This window comes from Vigna radiata, chromosome 10 (assembly GCF_000741045.1).
Source record: "Vigna radiata var. radiata cultivar VC1973A chromosome 10, Vradiata_ver6, whole genome shotgun sequence".
Taxonomy (NCBI): domain Eukaryota; kingdom Viridiplantae; phylum Streptophyta; class Magnoliopsida; order Fabales; family Fabaceae; genus Vigna; species Vigna radiata.
This window is the reverse complement of record NC_028360.1, coordinates 17,658,908-17,685,886: the sequence shown is the minus strand read 5'-3', so window position 1 is coordinate 17,685,886 and position 26,979 is coordinate 17,658,908. Positions and strand designations below refer to the sequence as shown.

The following is a 26,979-nucleotide window of genomic DNA, read 5'->3' as shown; positions in this document are numbered from 1 at the left end:
ATCAACTTAGATTAAAAAAAATCTCATTGAAGGCTAAAATTGGTGAACATATCTCATTATGTGTGCCTTGTTTTCCATTTGAAGGTTATTTCATGGTAGAAATGGGTGACATATCCTCCATTATCTTGAATTGTTTAAATTTTGAAATAATGGGTGTGTCTATTACTTTATCTTTTAAAGGTGTGTTGAAAGTTTTGTAATAAAATACTTGTAAAAGAGAATATCCCAATAATGGTAAGAAAGAGTGACATTAGATTCTTGTCACTTACAGTAGCATCGAAAATGATTTTTGGCAGCGTTTAAGATTTTGGTTCATGAACTGAACATGTTTGGTCATTCAATGAGGCAGGTTCATGAACACAGCAGAAATAAGCGAATGACTATGTACTGGACTGCAATAATGAATGAGGATAGAAAAATACCACTAACCAATGCCACTATTACTTTATCTTTTATCTTGGGTTGTGCAAGTAACCTTTTCAGATGTTATAAGATTTGTTTTGTTTTAGGACACCAAGAAAGACATCAGTTCCTAATGTATTTTCTCCACATTTTAGTTTTAGTTGCTTCAGAATTTCGTAGTAACAATTAATTTAATCAAGTATTATTTTATTTGATAGAACCTATATCTATATATATATATATATATATATATATATATATATATATATATATATATATATATATATATAGATAGATAACAATATTTTTTTATGTAATTTTTATTCCTATTTTATCTTTTATGATATAATTATTAACTGATTTTTTTAAATATAATTTTTAACTAATTTTTTTAAATAACCACTTTGAAATATTTTATATAAAATTGTATTTTTTTTATTTTTTATTTTTATTATATTTATAGTTTTTACATTTAATGTTTAATTACTTTTTTCTTATTTTCATTGTTTTTCTCTTATATATTACTTTAATTGATTTGCATATATTATTAAGTTATTATTTATGATGAAACACAAATATTTAAAAATACTGAGAAAAACTATTACACCTATATTTATATTTATGCTAGTAAGAGTAATGTTCTTTAAAAGTTTAGATTCTTAAATAATGAATTTATGTCTACAAAAGTTAATTTGAAACGTTAGTTTAAGTTATTAAATCCTGTACTTATTAAACTACTTGTTAACTGTTAGTAAAATTTTATTCATTGTGTTTTCTATGATCATATCAATATCAATAGATTTTGCAAAGTTAATTATTACTAAATTACATAAACCTGGGTCATGCATTATTATAATAGATATACTAGTTACTTTTCTATTGATCTCTTATCCTTACATCAAATGGTTTAAAAATTGTTAAAATTTTAAATAATAAACAATCTAATTAATTGTAAAATAATATAATTATTATTGTCAAAGGTTATAGATTCATACATAACTGAATATCATGAACGGAGAATAAATTATTTAGATATGTAGAATTTCTGACTGAAAAAATAATTAATTATTATTAGTGAATAATTTAATAATCATATAACTAATAATTATAATTATTTAATCAATCATTTCCGTTTCAAAAATTTTATAAATTTTATACTAAAAACTCTTTTAAAGAGTTTTAATTGTATAAAGTAAATTTATTTTTTAAAATAATTACATTATATTTAAAAATTAAAAATGATAATTGTGATTGCATATATGATAACAATTATCCACTCAAGTGACATATTCATGCGTACAAACAAAGGCATAACGAAATATAACGTGTAGAAACTACACATGCATACATTATATTTGAAAAAAACAGTTGGAAGTTAAAATTTCTTTCTATAAGTATAAGATGTTGAGAAACCTCAATCTTCACGGACCTGTCTAGTAACAAAATAAAACCGTATCCTATTTTATTCAATGTGGGAGCCAACAGGACCTAAAGCTCCTCAAAGATAATTTTAGAAACATCAAAATAATAATAATAACAAAATAATATAATGATAAGAAAAACAATAATAATTTGGAGAAAGAAGAAAATTTGGATGGGAGGTTGGTGGTGGAGATGATGAGAGAGGGACCAGAGGTGAAAGAGAGAGAAACTAAGAAACGAGACAGAAAAAAAGAAAAATTCTGACATCGAGAGAAGAGAGAGAAAGGAAAAAAGCGTCTCACGAAGAAGATGGTCGAAGAGAGGGTCCTCTGAGATCATCCAGAAAAGGCAGCAATAGAAGAACAATATAGAAGAAAAAAAGAAGAAGAGGAAAACAAAATAAGAACTTCAAATTTTAATTTGTTTTGAACTTTTGCTGCCTTTTTATCTGTGTCTCAATTTGCCCCTACCCGTCACCCCTTCTCAACCAACATTGTATTTCCTTCCTATGCACAACAAAATTATCGCAAGAAGGAGTGTTCTTTTCTTGCACCTTTTTGTCTCTTTTGCATGGTAATTTGCTGTCTCTGTTAATGCTTCATTGATGCTACCTTTTTCTTTATCTTTTATTGTTCATTAACTCGCCAGAAAAGTTCGCTTGCTAGTGGTATAATTCCTATTTTTTTTTTTTATTGCTGCGACGTTTATCGTTTTAATTATTTTAATCTTTTTGAAATTCTAATCATTCTATTAATTTCATATGGATAAAATTTCTTTCAGCTCCACCCAGAGATATTGAGCTAAGCCGGTTATGTATTATGTGGAGAAGAGACTTGTAACAAAGGGATAGCATCACAAAAGAAATGAGAGATCCTGATCTGATATTCAGACCCAAACCTTAGTTTTTCATGACTTCACCTTAACGTAAAATTTTCCCTAGTTAGTGAGTTTCTTTTGCTACATCGCAATCCTTGCAGATCGAAGGGTTTCTCTGCATAAAATACCTGGAAATTGTGGATATTATATAATATAGCGTCCTGGCTACCGAGGAATATAGATACTACCTTAATCAAATTTTGGCATCGGCTTCACCAAGAAATGGAACTAAGATGGAACACATTTGGATTTTGTCTAAGAATTTATATTTTCTTGTTCTCACTGTGGGGAATCCGAGATTGTTGGTCCGTTAACGATGAAGGTTTTTTCTTGAATTTGTTCTTTTTAAGTTTTCGTTCTTTACAAAAGCCTGTCTTTTTCCTTTTATCTTGATTCTGTTTTGTTGGTTTTGTTGCGAATGGAAAATGCAGGACTGGCTTTGTTAGCGTTTCAAGCGAGAATAACCAGTGATCCCTTTAATGCGTTGGTGAATTGGAATCCCAATGATTGTGACCCTTGCGGGTGGTTGGGTGTTCATTGTGTAGATGGTAAAGTGCAAGTCTTGTAAGTTATTCTTTTCCATTTCCTTTCAAGTATTGTAATAATTCCTTTTTCTCATTTTTATCTGCAAATATTTTTTTATTGCCCCGTATTAAATAAATGAAAACTCTATTAAATCAATGTGCTGCATAATTTTGTTTTGAAATTTATGCCTTTCTATTTTTATAGGGACTTAAAAGGGTTATCATTGGAAGGGACGCTGGCTCCTGAGCTTGGCAAACTTAATCATCTAAATTCTATGTAATGGATCTTCACAATCTCTCATGTATTTTTTTTATTGTAACTCTTGGTATTTTCTTTCCCTTTTTCATTAGGTGTCCAATAAATCTTCTTATTTAAACAAAAAATATTACATTTGACTCTATTACACTTTCGAAAATATTTAGTATTCTTTACCACCGGAATCTATTTACATTAACTAAAAGTTGATCTCCTTTGCTGGTGAATAGCTATTTTATAATATAAATTACCATTAATTAGTATTGACAAGATGATGAAAGGATGAGTTTTGCATGATCCACCGAGTTATAATCACCAAATTTTCTATACCTGCTAGTGTTTACAGTGTTTGATCCTAATCTATCTTATTAAAGTGTTTGTATCGTTTTCGCAGTCCTTGATCAGGAGTTGTCTTCTTATTTCTTAATGTCAAAAAATAGATGCCTTTCGTAGTGCAATAATTTTAAGCATTGGGTTGGCGAAGATTGGTTGTAATTGTTTTGTATTTGTCCTCTTCAATCTTCTATAGGTGATGTCGTTTTCAAACTTGCACATAGCATCTTTTATCTCATCAAACAAGCCAAAATTTAATTAAAAGGCAAATCTTTTAAATTAGTTTTTATAAAAAAAAATGAAGGCCTACAAGGTTACTTTGTTTTCAATGACATTATTGTGAAGCATTTCTATTTGATTAGTCTAATTCCTTACTTGGTTTCACTTCATTTTGATGTTAATTACCTAATAAAATATATCTGACTTTGCATTTTGTTATCTTTCTGATACGGATAAGCTTACTTTGTTCCTTTAAAATAGTGTTTTATGCAAGAATAACTTTTCTGGTGCCATTCCCAAAGAACTTGGAGATTTACCCAAGCTAGAGTTATTAGATTTAAGGGAAAATAATTTGTCAGGAAACATCCCAGCAGAAATTGGCAACATGTCGTTATTAAAACACTTGTAAGTTAATTCTCTATTTTGTGTACATATTTTATTAGGTTTATAGTATTCTTCAATGAAAATTTATTTTACCCTAGGTTGCTTTGTGACAATAAAATCGAAGGCGATGGTGATCCTCAATATTGGGGAAAATTCAAATTTCCTTCGAAATCTGTACTTGCTGAAAGTTGTTCATCACATCTGTCAACTTTATTTTCCTGCATCAATAGGAAATTTGGACACTGGCAAGCATTTCTCCAAGATTTTTTTTTTCTAACCAGTGGCATTAGTAGTTTCATTACATGTTTTCCTTCCATCTGTATCAATAATGTAGAGCAGTCAATGAGAGACAACAACCGTTCTCTCTTTTAAATCTTGTCCTTTTGTAGAACCAAAAATTTTTACATTCTCATTTACCTGAGTAACATGAGTCCGAATTACTTAAATTTTGTTCGTTAACAAATTCTGTAGATGGTTTTAATTTATAACTCTGTTGTTTTTATGGATGACATATGCAGTGTGTGGCAACGTAACTTCAACCAATGGTACAAATCAGATTCATTGATTATTCTAACCAAAGCAAAACTTAAGAAATTCGCCAATGCCTTTGCTTGGCCACTGTACGTAGATAACTTGTGGCAACATCTTAACCTTAGTAAACAAACCTTTTGTTTATCATGTTCGACTCACTAATTAAATATTTTTTGTTTCTTTTTAGATTCAAACTAGGGAAGACTGCCTCTCATGGCAATGAAAAAGATTATTGTGACATTCTGCCCAGTGAGTGGAGAACCTTCCAAATTTTTGCCAATGTTAAGAATTTGAAAATGCTCCTTATTGACATTCAAAGTATGTCTTCAACAATGTAGGTTCTGATGTGCCAAAGATAGCCCAAAATGTACCAGAAATTGTTAGTTCTACACGTCGTAAGTTACTTCAGTCTAGTGGTAATAACCTTGCAGCTGTACCTTTCGATGACAAAACACCAATAGAGTTTAGCACTGCTCCAACTACCTTCAGTACTGGAGCTATTCCTGCTGTTCCGGATGCCACTGAGAAACAAAATCAGCCTGCACCCTCAGATCCTAATGCTCCTGATGATGCTTCTGATAAAAATCAATCACAAGATGCTTCCGATGGAAATCAAGAAAGTCAAGATGTAAATAATGGTGCTTCTGTGTGGAAGTGGATAATTATTATTCTTCTTCTGCTGGCCATTATTATCATAATTCTTTTATACATTTGGCGAAAACGAGCCGCAAAAGTAATAGGCCCCTGGAAGACAGGAATAAGTGGACAGTTGCGGAAAGCATTTATAACAGGTAAATAGTTTTTTTTTTTAATTCAAAGTATAACTCTTACTTGAATAATTACCTTCTTCTTCTTTTGTATATCATAACCTTCATGATTAAAAAAGTAGCAATTTGTATTATGCCGTATGAAGTTTTTTTCCATAAAAAAAAAATTGAACTTTCTTAAGTGAGTTATTAGTTCAATCAAGGACTGACAACATTGTAATGTCTTGTCATGAAATGTAGGGGTTCCCAAGTTGAATAGAGCAGAATTAGAGACAGCCTGTGAAGATTTTAGCAATATTGTTATTGATTCTTATGCCGAGTGCACCATCTACAAAGGAACATTGTCTAGTGGAGTTGAGATTGCTGTAGTTTCTACTCTAATTACTTCTTCTAAGAATTGGTCAAAGAGCATGGAGATAAGATATCGCAAAAAGGTTTTCTACTTCTCGAGTCCATAAAAATAAATGGGTTGCATTAACAATTCCATTGCAACGTTAAGAGGAATTTAGTTTTTATTTTTTTGTTATTTTTTTTTTCTTATGTGCTCCAGATTGATAATTTGTCTCGCATAAATCATAAGAACTTTATTAATCTTATTGGCTACTGCGAAGAAGAAGAACCATTCACTAGGATGTTGGTGTTTGAGTATGCTCCAAATGGAACCTTATTTGAGCATTTACATGGTACAACTATTTGTTTTAGTTTTGCTAGAGAAAAATGGATTTTATCTGTGCTGTTACAACTAAAAGTTATGTATGTTTTATGTGTTGTTATTTTTAGTTTCGCATTTGGAACGTATTGATTGGAGTGCAAGGGTAAAGATTATCATGGGGGTTGCGTATTGCCTTCAATACATGCACCATGACTTAAATCCACCTATGGCACAAAGCAAGCTAACTTCAAATATGATATTTTTAACAGATGATTTTTCTGCTAAGGTGCAAAGAAATGATCTTCTCTTCTTTTGTTTGTTTTCATTACACGTTAACATCCAAGTAACACATTTCTCCATTCCATTGTTCATTCAGGTTGCAGAGGTAACTTTTAAACAGATTGTGTCACCAGAGAGCGTGGGTGATTCAAATAAATCTGATGATGGGCCATCCCAAGAGAATATTGAAACCAATGTTTACAAATTTGGAGAGTTATTGCTGGAAATCATCTCAGGGAAATTACCTTACTCGGAAGAACATGGCAACCTAGTGGACTGGGTAAGTTTGAAACATACCTTCCTAATGTCTGCTAGCAGTTTAAACTGTAACATTGTTAATATTGATGCATTGTCATAAATAATATTATAGGCTGCTAAGTACTTAAACGAGAAAACAAACCTCAAAGATTTGGTGGATCCCACCCTACACTGTTTCAAGGAGAACGAACTTCATTGCATTTGTGATGTGATCCAAGATTGTACCAAACCTGATGTAAAGTCAAGACCAACAATGAGGGACGTGACTTCCAAATTAAGGGAAGTGCTTGGTTTGTCACCTGAGCAAGTGGTCCCAAGACTTTCTCCACTCTGGTGGGCTGAATTGGAGATCTTGTCTGTGGAGACGACTTAAGTTTCATTCTAACTCTCTTTTATGTGCTTCAAGTCTCTCTCTTTGACCTCCATCACCAACCAGAGTGGAAAGTTACGATATCTACTCAAACAATTTTTTACTTCCTTCATATCCTTCTTCTTCTTTTGTAAGTCTTCATCATTAACACCTTAGATACCCAAAGGAAAACTGTATTATGTTGTTTCGTAAGAAAGGTATAATAGATTCTATTTTTGTCCAAGGAGTTAATGTAAGGTGTAAAAATCCCAACATGTGTTGGCATAGTAGCCCCCAATGAACATACAAATTTATATATTAATGTTTATTCAGAAAGGAAAATAATATTTCACACCTCATGATCTTGTGCTAATTATTATAAGAAAAATTATTCAAATACACTAAAAAAGTTAACAAACTCTTGCTATACATTTAAACAGATAACAAAATTGATAGATTTATAGTATGTATGATATGATAAGTATTAACATATTCTAACTCTAATAAAAAATAGTAAGTGTAATAATAAAAAGTATATGCGAACATATAATTTTCATTTTAACAACAATCGCACCTCTATCCATGAACAGTTACAATAAGCAGACGTTGTTGTTTGTTGTATGAACATGGCATATGTGCAAAATGAACTTAACATCACTCCCTCCAAGCTACTCTACCTTCTAATTCAATAAAACGTTTTCCTATGACTCACTTTTCTCTCTAATTCTCAACAACACTTATATGTCACTTTTAATTCTTCAAGTTTTTACACTCTATTACATTTATATATCGATCGGAATATCGAAAAGTTATCTTTAGATATTTGTATCTAACCCAATCCGAGTATTATAATTTATATATATTATGGTTCCATAAGAAGTAAAAAATGAATTTGGAAAAATAAATGTTTATTTTATTTTATCATATTGAAAGAGTATTGATGATTGTTTACTCAACGGTGTACTTAAAATGTATAGAGGTTATCCATAAATCAATGACGTGATTATCACATTTCACAATACTGCAAGTGAAGTAATTTAATTAAATTGAAAGATATTTAATTTAAAAGAAAAATTGTTTGTATAAACTATTTATTTGATTAAAGAAATAAATATTAATAGATTTTTTTAATTTAAAGATAAAATTGTCTTTAAGTATATTTTTTAAATATAAATATTTTATAATTAAAAAAATTATTTAAAGACCGAAAATAAATTATTTCTTAAAAAATATTAAAAGTTTAAAAATTTATTTATTAATTTCAAATAATAATTATGAAAAACTCTAACAAGTAAAACCATTTTAAAAACCAAATATAAGATATAAAGAAAAATTGGTAATTTGTCATATTACTAACACAAACCTACTCTTTATGAACTATGTTGAGTTGGGAGAGGAACGACACACATAAAACTTTACACATGATAAGATATTGTCCACTTTGGATCAAATTCTCACGGGTTTGCTTTTGGTACTACTCCAAAAGACCTCTTACCATTGAAGATATCTATGTGTATATAAATCCTTGACCAGTCCTTCTTTCACTCAATGTGAGACTTTGTTTGTACTCCAACTAACTCTAATATATTATTTGGGGATAAAAGAATTGGGAAAAGTGAAAAAGAAAAACTATCCAGAATGGTTGCGATAGAGAAAAAGAAAACAAAATCTCAATATTCTATGAAAAGAAAAAAATATTATTTTGATACATCTAAATTTTTTATATTCACTTAGTATTATCTTTATTTATTTTTTTAAAAAAAATATAAAATTTTACATTTTTAAAATCAATTTTATTTTTATATTCTTTGTAAAATAAATGTAAAAATAACTTAGTAACTATTCAGATTTGTCATACACTTCCTCGGCCGTCAACGTAACCCTTTCCTGTCCAAAATCCAAAAACACTGTTCATGTAATAAAAGGTTTAGTGACATCACGTCGAGACGTCACTTTATCGGGAAGCTCTTTTCAACGTCCGTTTCTCGTGAAGGCAAGAGTAAGCATTACAAGGACTTATTTTTAGTGTAGAAACTGAAGAACGCTTGTTTGGTTCTATCATGTTTCAGAATGTTTATGTTTGCGTAGCTAGGCGTGGCTCCTCAATCTAGCACCACCTTGCACCGCCGCTCAAGCCATTTCCGTTTGCTGTGCTGCTCATGCACCCATCCAAATTTCACAACGCAAACAAATGTAATAAAAAAATGCCTCTACCACTCTCTCCCTTGAACACCTCTCTCACATGTCTATGCACCACTCTTCAACACTAACCATCCTACGCATCACTACGCTACCATTTGACAACCTAAGCAGGTGTTGTGCTGCTGCCTTCTCGTACCACATTCTTAAGAGGCACAGTCCATTATGAGTTCTCTAAGGATGTCTTTCATCTGAGATTCTGTTTTATTAATTGTTAATTATAAAAAAGAAAAAAAGAAAAAACTTATAAACAACAACCTGTTTTTTGGAACAGAAATAATATAATGATATATATTCATCAATCATCTCTCCTCCTTTTTTCTTACAACACTGAAAAGAAAACAACTTTGCTGCAAATACAAGAGTACTAGCAAGCACAAACTAGACAACAACATTTTTTTTGTTTCAACGATGAGGAAATTAACTAACTAACCAACCCTAAAGGAGAACCCTAAAGGAGAAGCCCACCTTAGTCTTATTCTTTCTTCGGATAGCTAGTTCGATGGATAACACTTCACTTGTCTTGATTCACATTGAGCACCGGCCCAGCGGTGTCCTTCTTCTTCGTCCCCCATTTCTTGAATCGCAGCTGCGTAGTTATATTCGCAGCCAGGAAGTCCACACTCTGCATTGGACTAAGCAAATCCAACACCCCTTTGAGTGTCTTGAGCCTCACGCAATCGGAAGCCTTCATGACCTTCTCTAACCCTTCAACAACCTCCTTCACTGCCACTTCGGCAACAGCACCCGCCGAACCATTGGCACTTGCGCGGCCAGTGATTTTGGCCAACTGCACCATCTTGCGGTCCGCCATGGCCACCTGCTGCCTCTCCATCTCCCTCTCCACCTTCTCCTCCTCCATCTTCACCCTCATCTTCAGCTCCTCTATCTTCTTATTCTGCTCCTCCGTCAGCACCAAAACATTCCTGTTTTTCAGATTCTCCACCTGCCTGAACACCGTGGACGGCTTCCACCCCGACAACCAAAGCTGAGCATGCTCCAAAGGGTTCAGCCAGGGCGGAGAAAAGAAAATCAGAACGTTTCCATGTGCAGCAGCCCATTTGGTAGTGTAGTATAACTTCAAATGGGTTGTGACTGTTGACACCAAAGCTTGCAGCTCTTGCTGAGTCTTGACCACCTCGGTTCTCTGGTTGGACACCTGCATAAGCTTTTGGAGAATATCCTCAAGCTTGGCAGTCCACTTCTCGTAGAACTCAGGGAATCTTTCCACTCCAGGGTTGGCCATTAGAAAGAAAAGTGAGTGAGCGAGTGAAGAGGTGAATAGAGAAAGAGTGAATGTGTGTATGTAAGGAGGGGAGAAGGGGTGTTTATAAGGTGGGAGAGGTGGGGTGAGGTGACCAGATGGAGAGAGGAGAGGAGGACACGCAAGGTAACAGTGTGGAGGGGTAATTGGGTGCATGGCTTACGCGCAGCAATTGCCTACTAGTGGTATCAAGGAGAGTTTGACGCTTTGCGAAGAGGGAGAGGGAAGGTATAAGGGTGTGGCGCAGCTTTCTGAGCCTTGGGTCTTTGACCGTCTTGGAGAGCCGTGGTTAAAAGTTTAACACACCTCAAGAGATATCGACGTGTCCTTTTCGGAGGGAATCTAGATTCTACGTGGAAGCTGAACGCTGATTCGGATTCCCTTTCTCTTCAAATTCACCCAGAGCTACTGTTGCATATGTTGGCCACATCCTTCACCATGCTACTTCTCTTCTCTGTAATTTTTCTGTTTTTCTTTTCTTTTTTACTTACAACTTATAAGCCTAGACAATGAGAGTGATGTGAATTTTTTTTTGAGAAGAATAAGATACATTTTTACCTTCATTTAAAAGTGTAAAGATACAGAATATAAAAAAATAGTCATAAAAAATTAATTTCTTATATTTTTTCTAAAAAAAAAAGAAAATAAAAGATAAAAAAATAATATAAAATAAATATAAAAATTTTATATATATCAAAGTATCATCCTTTGTATTTTCAAAGACAATGATATATAAACATGTATTTTTCCTATTTATAAATTGATCTTTTACTTCTATCTTTCATGTTTTGGATATGTTGATATATGAACATGTATCAATATTACTGGGTTGAGTGAATTGAGTTGATACAGATTAACGGGTTGAAATTTCTGTCTCAATCTATTTTTTTTTTTTTTTTGAGCTGATCTATTAAGATTGATTCATTTCTTAGATTCTCAAACATCTACATCTTGTTAATAGATAGAAAGAGTTGCATTTCTATCATCATAACATATGTCATTTTCTGGTTTGCAAAGTAAGGAGGTGAGAAAATTCACCATGAACATATCCTAATTAACTTCTCTATCACATTGGGAGTTCAAGAAACCTGCTGCTAGCCTGCTAGCCTGGACAAATATAATAAGTATACTTATACATATACAGATAATGCAATCTGATCCAAAGATTAGGACCATGCAATTGATGCTCTTCCTTTCAATTCATAAAAACTCAAAAACTCCCGCTTCTGAAAGCGGAAAATGACTTTTTCTAATTGTTCCAAACTGTGAAGGAAACTAGACTGTAGGGAAAATGGCCATATTCTCTGCACCTATAACATATAAATCCACAGACGCACCACCTCTTCCTCCAATGCTATGAAAAAGCTTAAGGAGTCTCGTGAAAAGAAAAAACAAAAAGAGAGGGAGAGGAGGATATGTAGCGTGGCAGAGTGATTGGGTGCATGGCTTACGCGCAGCAATCGCTTACTAGTGGTTTCAAAGAGAGTTTGACGCTTTGCGAAGAGGGAAGAGAAGGGTGTGGCTCAGCTTTCTGAGCTTGAACCTTTAATAGTGTTAGAGAGGTGTGATTAAAATTCAGACGTGTCCTTCTGCTGGCAACTCAGATTCAACGTGGAAGCTGAAGTCTGATTGAGATGCCTCTCTTTCAAATGGATTCAGGATCACTCTTCAATATATGCTGCCCATATCCTTCACCAACCTTTATACAAAGGACCAAATGCTTTTACATCTATTTAGTAAAACTAATTATCCCTTCAAGAATTTATGTTGTTTCCATAAATTAATTTTTATTAAAATAATATTTTTATTTATAAAAAGCTGATTAAAAACAACTCCAATTATACTAAAATTCCTTTAAATACACTGTGAAACAAACCACGATTCCTTTGAATACATTGTGAAGCAAACGACAATTCCTTTGAATACATTGTGAAGCAAACGACACACACTGTGAAGCAAACGACATATACTGTGAAGCAAACGACACACACTGTGAAGCAAACGACACGCTCATGCACATGCACAAAAATGTTTAAATCACAGAAAACTTTACGAATCTCGTGAAAAGAAAAAACAAAATAGTGATGTCTCGTGAAAAGAAAAACAAAAAAGTGAGAGGTGCTGATTGAGATTTCTCGCTTCAAATGGATCCAAGGAACACTGTTACATATGCAGCTCACCTACAGCTCACCTTCTTCGCTAAGTTAGCTATGTAGTCCTCTCTCCAATACAATTTTTTTACTTCGATCATATCGAAAGCTTATGTATCAAAAGTTATGGAGTTAAGATGATTTTTTATATTTAATGTATAAGATTTATATTAAAACACTTTTTTCATTTGTTAAATACTCCCATTCATAACAATTTTATTAGATTTACTTCTTAACAATGATGAGACTATTGATTGTATGTATGCTTAGTTTCAATTAAAAAGAAATTAAATCCACCTTTCTTTCTAAATTTTGATGTTTTGAGGCTGTTGAACTGTTATTATATAAACTGGTTTTAAACATCTGCAAGGGGTTAGGATATATAGGGAAGACATTTCTTCTTTTTATAGCTAGGGTTGGAAACCCTCTTGTTTATTTAGTGAGAAATATTTTCTGAAACATTTCCTATACTATTAGATATGTATACATATATTAAGAGTATTAACCACTACTTTTTATTAAATATTTTATTTTGCATTTTTTTTAATGATAAAAATATTTTTCAAATAAATATGATTTATTGCTGTTTTCTTTTCTTAAAAGTTTGTTGCTTATATACAGAGAGAATTTTATAGGCCTTTTGGCACAACACAATACAAATAGAATTCAATAAATGAACTGGGGAAAACACTACTGCCTAATGGTGAAATCAGAAATAATTGAAAAACAACATTTTATTTTACTGCATTCTAAAATGTTTCTAAACATTCCATCTTATATCCATTTATGCAGTAAAGAAGTATGAAGGATGAAGTGTGGAATTATAAAATAATAAAAGTAATTAGAAAGAGGAAAGATGAAAACAGTAGTCCCTCCATCATGAACACAAAAGATGAGTGAAAATTTACAAAAATCAGCCCTACCTCTATAATAAACATACCTCTATATCAAAATCATTAATATTTTTAGTCAGAAATTTTATTCACTTTCAGTTCTTTTATTTTAGTAGAAATAAAGTTATATTTATTGAAATATTAATTATTTTTATTTCTTAAAAATAAACATTTATATAAAAAACTAAAGTTATATATAGAAGTATAAAATTATATTTAAAAAATAATTTCCTTTAAATTTATGTAATGTTATAAAATGTGATTAATAAAATAAAATTTTTAAATTAATTACTATGTTTTATGATAATGCACATTATTGAAATTTTCTCTCATTTAGCAAAACAATATTTGGAGCAATTTATTGTAATTAATAATTTAAGTTCTCCAATTTGAACTGAATACATATCAATTGAAATTAAAATTGAAAGAATTTGATATAATTACTTGAGTTTAATTACATTAAATTTCGTGTTGCAATTTATAATTTCATAATTGTGGAAGGAAATATGATTATGGAAATAAAAAAAATTAGTTTGCTTTATTAGTGCATCTTAGAAAATAAATTAGGTAAATTTGAAATACTAAGTATGTTTCTGTATATAAGTTTAATTTAATATTTGATATGCATAATTCCTTGCACATAAGGCATCTTAAATAACTTTTTAAGCCTATAATTTCATCAAGAAGAAAATTAATGTATTAATCATCTTCTCTAAAGTACTTTTTATTTAAAATTACACAGGTTTTTCTAGAGTTATAGAGTTTCAGCTAACTAATTTTATATTCTGTTTTTTTTTTCAAATACATGAAACTTTTTTTCGATAAAGTAGAGTTCGGTAATAAAATAAAATCAATATCATAAAAGAGAAAATATAAATTTTAAACAGCTAATATAAAGAAGATAAACAAATGTATAAGAGAGGATGCATAGTCCATAAGTCCTATACATAATGTTTTTATATTCAATCACCTCATGACTGAAAAATTACCAACTTATGTCTTGATTGTTTTATGGGTTGAGAGTTGAAAGGTTATAGACTGTAGTGGTTGTGCTGCGTGTTGGTGGTGCTGTGGAGATTGGACGAGAAAGAAGGTGGTCAGAGAAAGCTCTTCGAGAGGTTAGTTTAATATTTAAACACTTGTAACTGCATTTCGAATTATGGTTCATTGGTGGCGCACTTCAATTAGCGGTTTTATTGTGTATTTTAAAAACCATATCCGCACTTCGAACTGTGGTTAAGTGGTGGCGACTTCCAACTGCAGTTTCATGTGCATCTTAAAAATCATAACCGCACTTCGAAGTGTGATTCAGTGGTGGCGCACTTCGAACTGCGATTTCACTGTGTATACTTTATCTTTACACACTTCAACCGCACTTTGAATTGTGGTTTATGAGTGCCTCATTTTCGTGTGCATAGTTTTTTTTAACCTCCCTGTGTATTTGATATGCTTGCTTATGATTAATGGAAGTTCTTTGCAAAGATTATTGCAATCTCCCCATTTTGTACTAAATTCAGATGTTCATTGCATAGTTCTCCTTTTTGTTGTCCCTTGCTCCCAGTGTTATTGTGATAGTGTGACTGTGATATAATGAATGGTTGTGGTGTAGAAATCTTTTAGGTTCTGTTTCTTATAGATTTGGATTTGCATTCATAATAAACTTTATCAAAGCATCTCTAAACCGAGAGTGATATTTGAGGAGTATATGCTGATACTGAGAGTGATATTTGAGGAGTATATGTTGATAAGATATTATTCGAGGTATTGGAAAAGCGGTAGGAGAAGGGAAGACAAAGTCTCGAGTTGCATGAGATGGCATTGTATAAATGAGTATTTGGGTGGAGAAATAAAGGGGTTGTTTTTGGGTTGGATGGTAGGAGAAAATTAAAATGAAGAATAAATAAGTTTAAAGGAGTAATAAAAGCAAAGAATGTGTATTTTATACTGGGTGGATAAAGTGAGTGGAGAGAGAAGAGAAGCCTTTGTATGGAATATTAGGGACGTTGGTTACCTTATTTTGGAGTTGCTATTGGAAATAAGTGGACGAAGGAAAAGAGAAAAAGAAATAACGTTGAAGTAAAGAAGATATGGGTGTAAAAGAATGGTGATGATGTTGTGCTTGTAACTAATTGGGAGAAAAGGAAGAATGAGGTATTGGTTTTCTAGTTAAAAAAGAAAAAGAAAATTAATTAAATAAAAGTAAAAAGAAAAGAAAGAAGAAAATTATATTTTTAATAAGTTAAGGATAAGTGTAGAACCACAACAAAGGTGTTTAATCCTTTAAATGGTGGCACATTGAATTTGTATGCAGATAATATTCCTCTTTCATTGTCTTATTTAATTTAGAATAAGTTTATTTTTTTATTTACTATTTAGTTTAGAATATTTTTTTTATTTATTTTATTGTATATATATTTTTTATGAGTTCATTTTTTTAAAATTTGATTTAATTTAGAAGATGTTTATATTTGGTAATTTTAATTTTAAAAGTTTTTCTTAATTTTTTATTTGTTATTTGTTAAATTTTAAAATTTTATTGTTTAATGTAGGTTGTATTTAACTATATAAAATGGATAACTATTCATTTGTGGATTCTCAAATGAATTTTGATTTCGGTGAAGGTGATTAGACAAATAAGTTTTCCACTTATCAAATATTTATGTGTCGATTTGATTGAATGGGTTCGAAAAATTACATTCGAGTTTAGCTTTGTTGTCATGATTATAAGATATAACACCGGAACCGATGAAGCTAGGAGAAAGAAGAAAGACTCCAAGAATATAGAGTTTCACGTGAGATACAAGAGAGAGGAAACTTTCAATTTTATTAGTAGATGGGTTAACTCTTTTAGAAAATTAAAATATGCTCACTACACTAACAAATATAGAGTTAGGAGTACAGTTGAAATTTAAAAAAAATTGAAAAGTGTAAGATGAACTTAGTGAGATACAGGAAAAATGACTCAAAGAGTAATGAGATATTCAAACTTAACAATAATAATGGAACAATAATTAATATGTTTTAGTTACCTGCTAGCTTCCAAATTCGGTTTATCTCCTACCCCGGGGTTAGATTTCCCTGAAAAAGGCCAGGTGGTTACTGAGTAAAAATAATGAAAGGGCTCCACATCGGTCATGTGTGTCTCATTAATTTCAGGTTGTTCTATATATTAATACAGAATACCTTGTCAAAACCATCTTTGCGCTTGGGGCAATGACGCAGCTAGTGAGGTACTAACCGAGGCGCGTCTATTGCTGGTTGAAAACTATTTCCAAACCCCCTCTTAGGCCTGAGCTTGTCTCCGGGCTTTGAGAATTTCTGGAAGGGCTTCCTCCGAGGTAAAGCCCTATAAGCTCAGTGAAAAGTTTTTTCTGCACTTTCGTTATATATTTGTAAAGTGTCTAATTATTTTGCAATTTTCATGTTGGGGAATCAATTTGAAATGTTGATGACCTTTGAAGGATATTTTGAAGTTTATTTCCTGTTAACTTGTTGCATGAATTCTTTCTAAATGAACTAAAGATTATTATTAACTTTTTATTAAAATAGAAGAAAAACTCGCACTTTTCCTGTTCTTAAGAAATTAATCACGAATTTTATAAATAAGTTATTTATTTTAAAGAATTCTCCAATCGGGTCCTATATAGTTCAGTCGTATTGGTAACAATTTTTTTTATAAAAAAAAAACATTTATTTACAATACCTGAGATGGTGCATTGGGGGAGCTGATGTTTTGATGGTATATATACTGAAATTAGAGTTTAAAATTCAGGTCACTATTTTTATACATTGCCACTACTCGTTGGGTCTTGATTTGGTGTTTTGTTAGCTTAAATTCCTCTCTAAGCATTTTGTGAGATCTTCATCTCTTTGCACCAAGAGGAACACCCCTAACGCTGCCAAAGGTGGTTCCTCCATTCAGCCTCCTAAGCCTTCACGTTTTCCCTACACCAGTCTTGGTTTTTCCAACTGTTCCACATTGACAAAATGGAGAGTGGGGACCATAAGAGCAAGAAAATCTTATGTGTTACTTCTTCTTGATCTCACTCCTTTTTCAGATCATTCCTTTTTGTTCCTCCACTTTCAGGAATCAGGAGGAATGGAGAAAAAAATTGTGATGCAAAAGTACGAGATTGGACGCTACCTTGGGCAAGGCAATTTCGCCAAAGTTTACCATGCAAGGAACTTGAAGACAGGCCAGAGCGTGGCCGTGAAAGTTATCAACAAAGAGATGATGATGATGAAGGAGGGTATGAAGGATCAAATCAAGCGCGAAATCTCAGTGATGCGCCTTGTGAGGCACCCCAACATTGTGCAGCTGTACGAGGTCATGGCAACCAAGACAAAGATATATTTTGCAATGGAATTGGTGAAAGGTGGCGAACTTTTTCATAAAGTGTCCCGAGGAAGGTTGAAGGAGGATGTGGCAAGAAAATATTTTCAGCAGCTCATTGATGCTGTTGATTACTGCCACAGCTTAGGGGTGTGTCATCGTGATCTCAAGCCAGAGAACCTTCTTCTTGATGAGAATGGGGATCTCAAAATTACGGATTTTGGTTTGAGCGCATTGGTTGAATCCAGAAAGAAGGATGGCCTTCTTCACACAATATGTGGAACTCCAGCCTACGTTGCTCCTGAGGTGATAAAGAATAAAGGATATGATGGAGCCAAGACAGATATATGGTCTTGTGGAGTGATTCTCTATGTTCTTTTGGCAGGTTTTGCTCCTTTCAACGACAGGAATTTGATGGAGCTGTATAAGAAGATTATCAAAGCAGATTGCCAATTCCCAAAATGGTTTTCTACAGATGTAAAAAGACTTATTTATAGGATCCTTGATCCGAATCCAACGAGTAGAATTAGTATTGCTAAGATTGTGCAAAGTCGTTGGTTTAGAAAGGGGTACGTGCAGAGTGTAGAATATCAGCTGCCACCGTTGTTCCCCAGAAATGGTGATGATATCTTGGATGTTCAGGTTGTATTTGATTCATCAGATTCAGATGGCAGTCCAATCTCAACTAAAAAAGAAAGCCCCTTGAAGCTATATCAATTCAATGCATTTGATTTGATATCACTATCATCAGGTCTTGATCTTTCTGGTTTGTTTGAAAATGATCAGAATGAAAGACGACTTACGAGATTTACTACCAGAGAAGGACCTTCTACTGTTGTATCAATGCTTGAAGAGATAGCACAGATAGATGATAAATTTAAAGCCTTGAAGAAAGATGGGATTGTTAGATTGGAGGGATGCAAATCAGGAATAAAAGGCCAACTCATCATAGATGCAGAAATTTTTGAAGTTACATCTTCCTTGCATGTTGTCGAGGTGACAAAAGTAGCTGGAAACACATTGGAATATTTAAAATTCAGGGAACAGTACCTCAAACCTTCTTTGAATGAAATTATTTAAGTCTGTCAAGGATATCAGCGGTAGCAATGGTAGCAATGGTAGCACAATGTTTGCTGGGAGACCTCTTTTTTATTGGATAGAAGGTGTTCTTTCACACATTTTTGCATGGGATTAATTTCCCAAGATGATATCAATGTTTTTGTCTATAGAAATATGGTTTCTACTGCTGCCTGAATTACTTTAATTGCTACCATGGTATTTATATGTTCAATGGGTATTGCAATTGACAACCTAGTTGATTGCTTCCAACATTATCAACAGACAAAACAAAATTCAGAAAACCGAAAAATAAGAACTAAGCATTGTATATCTAGGCCGACGACAACTCCTCTTAGGATAAGAAAACATTAAAAGATAAAAAGGATTTTTAGCCTAACCCAGCAACAAAAAAGCATTTTAATGTATCAAGAAACTCTTTCAGAGTGTTCCACTCCACATAATTATATTTTTTTAAGCCCAAAGCAAATTATATGAAGACTTTCCTACTTTAAACCTGAAGAAGCTTCCTTTACATCTATTCTTTATAATTTTGTAGTGTCCCACATTGTATATTTTATGAAACCAAAACATATAACATCAAGTACAATGGTAACACATTTTTTTTTTACAATATTTTAGTATAATATATATGTTATTTTTTTATTTTAATAAAACATATAAATCGTCTCTTCCTAACTTTTGTGTACATTTCCTTTTACAGGACACAAATTAAGAGATATTTGGTATAAATTCTCTTCAATAAAACAGGATATATGTATATTTAATAGATATGGATAATTATGGTCATCTTTCCCAGTTTGATTGTGCAATTTCATGCTAGTGTGAAATTTGTTCACCAAAATATGTTTTTGCTTTCTCAAACTAGTTTGTTCATAAAACTATTTAATATGATTTAGTCTCTTTCTATTGAGAGTAATGTGATTTTAATTTTTTTTATCAAGAACATAAAAACCTATTTTTTAAGATAAATAGAGACTAAAATTTCTTTTATAAAATTAAAATAATCATTCTGAAATATTTTGAATAGCGAAGATATATTTAATCCAAAATGTGATGTATAAGATAAGTAACCTAATAGGGCTTACATCTAGCAATGTGTGTATGCAGTTGTGGCTGGATTCCAGATCTGATATTAGTACACTTCTGTTGGGCCAATAGACACTGTACTCTATATATGGGAGGGTTACTCTCTACACCATCCCATGTTACTTCCTGCACCACCATATTTTAAAAAAATTATAAAACTATCTTTTATATTTTAAAAAGTTTTACAGTTCCACTTAATTATTTTAACGAATTTCAAAATCTGTTAAAAGAAAAAAAATTTCAACAAATTTTACTATTCATTAAAGGATTTTCAAACCTTCAACGAATTTTAAAACTGATTGAAATTTTTGTAAATTTCTTCACCAGATGTCGAAATTTGTTGAAATTTTTTTTCTTCAATAGATATCAAAATCCATTAAGGAATTTTTGAAAATGGATTTCGAAATCCGTTTGAGAAATTTTTGAAAATTTTAACAAATTTTAAAATTTTTTAAAAAAATGATATTTTTGATTTGTGGTGGTACAGAAAATAATGTGAAGTAGTGTAGAAAGTAACCCTCTTTATATGGTCTTGAAATTGAATGTGGTGAACCTTCTCTTTCAATATCTCAATAAAATTTGTGAACACAATGTTTTTATTCTAATAAACTTTTCTGAGTGCACTTTTTATATCCTGAAAAACCCATTCTAAAGGAGGAAGATGCTAAAAATTTTCATAGATGTTGAGAAAACAACCTTATTGTTGATGAATTGATAGATGACACATTTTCATTTCAACCAACTTCTTTATGTTTTGGAAAAATACAAAATAAAAGCAAAAAATAGTTAATTTCAAGGCATAATCCTTCTAAAAAATTTGAATGTGTTTTAGTGAGTTATTAATGAGATAGAATATCTTATTTTTACAAGTGATCAATATTGAAGATATAATAGAAAAATATCACAGTGGGTATGTTTAATCTTGAAATAATAAGACTTTTGAGTTGTTAACACCATTATCATGGTTTTTAGTATACGTCTTAAATGTTAGAATTTTAAATAAATTAAAAGTGCTACATTAGATAAAAATATTAAAAAAAATAATATATAAGAAGAAATATTTATAAGCATATTAATTTAAGACTTTAAATTAAAAATTGTGTCTTTATCTCGTACATAAATTTGTATGCAATAACAGTTTTTTCTAAATGTATGTCCTATACCAAGAATGAAGCAATTAAGTTTAAAATAATTTAAATATTAAAACCATTTATATTTTGTATTACATTGGATTTTTACATAAATGATAGTTGTAAATTAAAAAAAAAAAGTACATTTAAACATGACTTGAGAAAGAACTTGAGTATATAATTGAAAGTGTGCAACATTAGCAGGAGGTGACATTAGTAGGTTGCACGCCAAAGACTCTTTGTGTATGATTCATGATATGATTGACATTGTAAATTACTTGCTTATTTTGTATTCAGTTGAAAATCATCCCAACCACATACAACACAAAATAAACCCCAATAATATAAATTCTTGCTGGACCATTTTGTCGGCAAATAATATTATTAATATTAATTTATTCTTAAAAGGAGGAAAACGTTATTTGTTCCTCTAAAACATATTTTTAGTCAAATAAGTTATTTTCTGGGCTGATCATTCTATATTATCAATTAACTGCTAAGTTCAATTCATTGTTTCACTTTTTAATATTATATTTCTGAAACATATTATATTTTGATTATTGGTGTAAAATATTGGGAAACTTAAATGATGATAATGATGATGATATGTATAAAAAATATTATATGTATAACTTTAAAGTTAGATAGTGATTGTTGCTTCCTACAATGGATCTTATGAGTGATGTCACAGTCACACAACACCTGTAGGCCTCAACTCCAACAATCCAACGAATTTGAAGATGCTACCTAGGAGACACTTTTTTAAGGTGAGATTTATCTTGAAAGTAATAATGTATTTTATTTCTTGTCATGTTTCATAATGTTCGGCTTCTGTTTTCAAACTGGTTTAACCTAGATGGATGAGTAAGATGAATTTGTGTTCTCTGGCTTCTAACTACTCAATTAAGAAACGTAATTAGGGCAACGTGGAGGCTAAATATATGTAAGTGGAAGATTTGTTTAAGGTAATTTATTAGACTTTGGAAGAAACGCAGAAACAGAAAACGACTGCTTAAAATTAGGCAAGAAATGAACAAATGATAGGAAGACAGGTTTAGGTGAATCCAAGATAGCTTATCTACTTTTAAAGTTGAAGTTTGATTGGTGGTTTGTGTTATGATAACCACTTCTTTTTCCACACTTTAACAAGTTATCTGATTTTTATAATCGAGACATTCAACACTTGTTTTCACACCAAAATATTTTATTATTATTATTATGAGACGTGTTTATTTATTATTTAGTCACAAATATTAAATACACTGTGTTTTGTTTAACTACATCAATTTATTTTTATTTCTATTTTCAATAAGATTGTGTAAAAGTTATTATTCTTTAAAATATGAAATTGAATAAATGATTAATTTCAAAGAATAATTTAAATAAAATTACACCATAATATATGAATCAAATAAAGTTAATAAATTTTGGTTAAAAAGAACTAAATTCATACATTTTTAAAATTAAAAGACTAAATTAGGCCAAAGTTTTGAATATAGACTAATTCCAAATTTCATTGAAAATTAACGGATCAAAAACATATTTAACCCTTATTTTATTTATAAAATATATTTTGAAAGATGTTAAATATATATATTTAAATTATCTTAATATCTACTTCAAGAGTAATGTGAAATTATTTTCTATAAAAAATATCATAACTAACAGATAAATAATAAGAAACTTATATTAATTATAATTTAAATCTATACATAACACAAAATCACGTGAGTTACTTATAAAAAAAAAGTGTTTGTTGTCAATTTAAATTAGAATTATTGTTAATTTAAGTTAAAATTGACAGACAAAATAAAAATTTTACACTTATATGTTTTCAATTATTTAGTAAATATTTTATTTTATTTCCTATTTTAATATATTTTGAATTATTTATTATTGTAAGAATTAAAAATATTAACATTAATAAAAAAAATTGATTAAACTCCTTTAGTTGTTCCTATTTATGTGGGTTTTTCTCAGTTCGATCTCCGCTCTTTTAAAATCCCCAATTGAGTTCTTAAAAATGCGAGTTTAAATCAATTGGGTCCCTGCCGTTAAATTTACTTAACAGAGTTAAATTTTTCTGGGGTGGGAGCTTGAAGTGGTAAAATTCTAATACATGGCAGGAATTACGTGGAGGGATGTCGACCTTCTCCTCTCTTCCTCCTCTCGCTCTCCCTCCGTCATATTCACCCAAGATAGCCTCAAGAAAATCGCCGCCTACAAGGTCGTCGAGTACGTCGAATCCGACATGGTTCTCGGCCTTGGCATTAGCTCCCTGCCAAGCACGCCGTCAACTGCATCGACGAGCTTTTCCGCCAGGGCAAGCTCAAAGACATCGTTGGAATACTCACCTCCAAGATAACCCACGAACAGGCACTCTCCCTTAGATCCCTCTGTCCGATCTCGACTCCGACCCTGTTGTCGATCTGGCCATTGACGGTGCCGACGAGGTTGAACTCTTTCTAAACCTTGTTAAGGGTTGCGATGGCTCCCTCCTGAGGGAGAAGATGGTGGAGAGCACGTGCAAGAAGTTTATTGTGATTTTTTATGAGTCCAATCTTGTGAACTATGTATGGGGGAGTGGATTAGCCATGCCCATTGAGGTTATTCAATTTTGTTGGAAGTTCAGTGTTGAGAGGTTGCGCAAGCTGTTTGAGGACGTTGGGTGTGTTACCAAGCTTAGGACTTTTGGGGAGAAGGAGGAACCCTATGCAACGGATGATGGGAACTTCATTGTGGATTTTATTTCAAGAGGAGTAGGCGATTTGTAGGTTGCAGTGACGCAATTCTGCTGAAAATAAGAACATGGAATTGGTCTTGTTTACTATCAGAATAAGAACATCCACACCTTTAAGCCCTGGTGCTAGAGCTACTTGAGTGAATTCACTCTTTCATTGACCCAAATTCTCTTCTCCCTCCCCTGAAAAATTGATACAGACAAAAAAAAATTAACCAAATCACACCTATAAACAAAACAAAAACAAATGAAATTAAACAAAAACCTCTTGTCGCCTTCAATATTTTGCAGAACATCGTTACTTTTTAATAACAACATTAGTCTTATTTTTTTATTTTTTTTCAAGTAGATCTTCTAAATAACATTAAGCCCACTACGACCCAAAAGCTTATAATGAATCCAAATGGCATGCCGATATAAAATTCACGATTGAAAAAGGATAATCATCCTTGTGAATTTCATTTTTTGGCTCTTCTACTGGTATTTTACTAATACACAATTTATCAAGCGGTGGTCCACATAATTCATATTATCTTCATAGACCGAAGCATTAAAACTTTGTAACTGTGTGCTTTGAGGAATCATACCAACTAGATGGTTATGGAATAAATCTAACATATTCAGTCGATCAATTTGAGTGAGACTAATCCAAAATGCAAACATAGGGTATCCCAACTTTTCATTTCCGCAATCCTCATAGTAAAAAATTAGGAAATCCAACATGAAGCAAAAGTTGACACCAATTTTTGATCTTTCATTCCAAGTCTCAATCTTTCGACGATCCACAGCCAACCCATTACCGTTTTCAAAAGCGAGAACAAAGGACAAAACATAACTATTATAAGCTGAAATCGACCCAGTCGGACAAAAAGCTAAAACTGAGCTAAGAGACAATGACACAAGGAACACAAATCTTATTTCAGGTACAACTCACCAATCATTCAGATCGTTCTTATTGGGTTGATATGCTTTTGTTGTCTCAGCATGTTCAGTGTCCTCTCCGGCATGGGTGGCGGTGGCCAAGTCAACTCCACCGCTTCCAATAACGCCATGAGAGATGTTCATGTTTTTGTTCAGATTTTAGAAACCCTTCTTCTTTTAATTTTTTTTAATTACACAATTTCCACCTAAGTAGTCACGTTACTAAATTAATCACTCTCAGCATGTCACGTTTTAAAAAATTGATACATCAACCTCCCATCTCAACAAAAACTTAACTTCGTTAAGTAAATTTAACGACAAAAATCCAATTGATTCAAATTAGCACTTTTAAGAATTCAATTAGAGAGATTTTAAAACTGAAAAAAATTCACGTAAATAAAAACAATTAAAGGAGTTTAACCTAAAAAATTATGATATAACCAATTAAGCAAGACAAATTTACATTATATTTTAAATATATCTAACTTAAATATATATCATGTTTACCTTAGAAAATGAATGGTGTCGATTTCAAACACAAATTTCCTAATTTTAGTGTGAAAATAAGCTGTTTGAAAAGTTGCTTTAATTTTTTTTTTCCACACACGTCGACAAAGGCAAACAAGAGAGGGGAGCAACTTTCTTCCAACATCCATACTCTTTTCCTTTCTTAGATCTAGATTTAAACTTTGTAAATTAAAAAATGAAAATAAAATGTTTAATTATTTTGGTTAAGTATTTATACATGTAACATCTGATTTTTTTTTTAATAGTATCAAATACGTTTCTAAATTTTAAATTTGAACATAAAATAAGAATTAGTTTATATTTTAATTTACAAATTTTACAAAACTTTTGATTATTTTAAACTAATGATGTTAATTTTTTTTATAATATTTTAGTCTGACATTTGAACTAAAAAGTTAAGAGTATATTAATTCATTTTTTAAAATTTAAATCCAAACTATATCAAATTTATACAAATTTTAATTTTATGTCAAAGTTTAAAAATTAAAAACATTTAACGTATAAAAATATTATCATATTTTCATTTAATATTATTTGGATAAAATAACAAAAAATATTATTCGATGTATTATTGAAAATCATATTAGATCGGTTAGTTAAAAAATAAAATCAGTAAGATAATTGTTTTAATTTTAAAAATAAAAATTATAAAAAAAGTGTGTACATAAAAAGATGAATTTCGTTTACATAATGGTATAAATATTATAGAAATAAATGTGCAATTGATATTAAAGCTAACTAAAGAATAAAATGATATGAAGCTATATGGAAGAAGGATATTATTATTGAGAAAAGGGAAGTAATTTAAATCTTTTGGAATTTTTCTTTGGAGGAGACAGAAATAAATTATTTTGGGGGCACTGCTCCTGTTGGTTCCTTTAATTTGCCACTCTGCAATTCAATAAATGCTTCAACTTGTGGTGTGTGGGCCATATAAACCCACCGCAGAGAGGAACAAGCGAGGAAGGAGGGTTTCATCCTCCATCTCCAAATGCTTCATCCTACACCTCCAAATTTCTAAACAATGATTAAACTATCCCTAATTAAGAAGATTTTAATATTTTTTAAAAAAAAATAAAAGTAATCAAAGATGTCAGTGCACAGATATTAATGGCACGTTTATATTTGTTTATTTGTCTCTCACATTTAAAAATACTCCTGAAATTTCATTCTTACTTCTCTTCTTGTTAGTGTCTTCATTCTCCCTCTCTATTTGAATAAATTTTATTTATTTTAAATGAAATAATTTTAACTATTTTAAATTCTTTGTTTTAATAATTTTAATTTTTTTAATTATTTTAAATTTTTTGTTATATTTTTTTAAAATATTCTATTATTATAATTTTAAATTTTGTTTTAATTTTTTAAATATTATGTTATTATAAATTTAAATTTTTTGTTTT

The 26,979-nt window shown here is 31.1% G+C and overlaps 3 protein-coding genes and 1 pseudogene across 4 annotated transcripts; 3 read left to right on the top strand and 1 right to left on the bottom strand.

Moving 5' to 3' along the window:
* The first annotated feature begins 1,949 nt into the window (after positions 1–1,949).
* On the top strand, positions 1,950–7,605 carry LOC106775007 (protein MALE DISCOVERER 1). The gene is made up of 13 exons (XM_014662027.2): positions 1,950–2,397; positions 2,605–3,022; positions 3,132–3,264; positions 3,430–3,501; positions 4,294–4,437; positions 4,935–5,036; positions 5,135–5,196; positions 5,286–5,738; positions 5,955–6,148; positions 6,265–6,397; positions 6,495–6,652; positions 6,743–6,925; positions 7,016–7,605. The coding sequence occupies exons 2-13, from the start codon at positions 2,923–2,925 to the stop codon at positions 7,274–7,276; spliced, it is 1,995 nt and encodes a 664-aa protein (XP_014517513.1). The 5' UTR covers positions 1,950–2,397; positions 2,605–2,922; the 3' UTR covers positions 7,277–7,605.
* Positions 7,606–9,765: 2,160 nt separating this feature from the next.
* Positions 9,766–10,915, bottom strand: LOC106775013 (protein DOG1-like 4). Its single transcript, XM_014662035.2, has one exon. The coding sequence runs from the start codon at positions 10,869–10,871 to the stop codon at positions 9,966–9,968; it is 906 nt and encodes a 301-aa protein (XP_014517521.1). The 5' UTR covers positions 10,872–10,915; the 3' UTR covers positions 9,766–9,965.
* Positions 10,916–14,753: 3,838 nt separating this feature from the next.
* On the top strand, positions 14,754–19,627 carry LOC106775011 (CBL-interacting protein kinase 5-like). Of its 2 annotated transcripts, none has more exons than XM_022786592.1 (2): positions 14,754–14,876; positions 17,846–19,627. In XM_022786592.1, the coding sequence occupies exon 2, from the start codon at positions 17,858–17,860 to the stop codon at positions 19,169–19,171; it is 1,314 nt and encodes a 437-aa protein (XP_022642313.1). In that variant the 5' UTR covers positions 14,754–14,876; positions 17,846–17,857; the 3' UTR covers positions 19,172–19,627. The 2 variants fall into 2 exon arrangements, with proteins under 2 accessions (XP_022642313.1, XP_014517519.1); XM_014662033.2 differs by lacking the exon at positions 14,754–14,876 and adding an exon at positions 16,971–17,096.
* A 3,879-nt stretch (positions 19,628–23,506) lies between these two features.
* LOC106774945 lies at positions 23,507–24,306 on the top strand (annotated as a pseudogene).
* The last annotated feature ends 2,673 nt before the right edge of the window (positions 24,307–26,979 follow it).

What these genes read in the sequence shown, in the direction of transcription:
- LOC106775007 (XM_014662027.2), top strand. Translation starts at nt 2,923, where the DNA reads ATGGAACTAAGATGGAACACATTTGGATTTTGTCTAAGAATTTATATT. An exon ending in AATGCCTTTGCTTGGCCACT is followed by an intron (nt 5,037 to 5,134) that starts GTACGTAGATAA and finishes GTTTCTTTTTAG; the next exon opens with ATTCAAACTAGGGAAGACTG. An exon ending in ATGGCAACCTAGTGGACTGG is followed by an intron (nt 6,926 to 7,015) that starts GTAAGTTTGAAA and finishes ATAATATTATAG; the next exon opens with GCTGCTAAGTACTTAAACGA.
- LOC106775013 (XM_014662035.2), bottom strand. Translation starts at nt 10,871, where the DNA reads ATGCACCCAATTACCCCTCCACACTGTTACCTTGCGTGTCCTCCTCTC.
- LOC106775011 (XM_022786592.1), top strand. Translation starts at nt 17,858, where the DNA reads ATGGAGAAAAAAATTGTGATGCAAAAGTACGAGATTGGACGCTACCTT.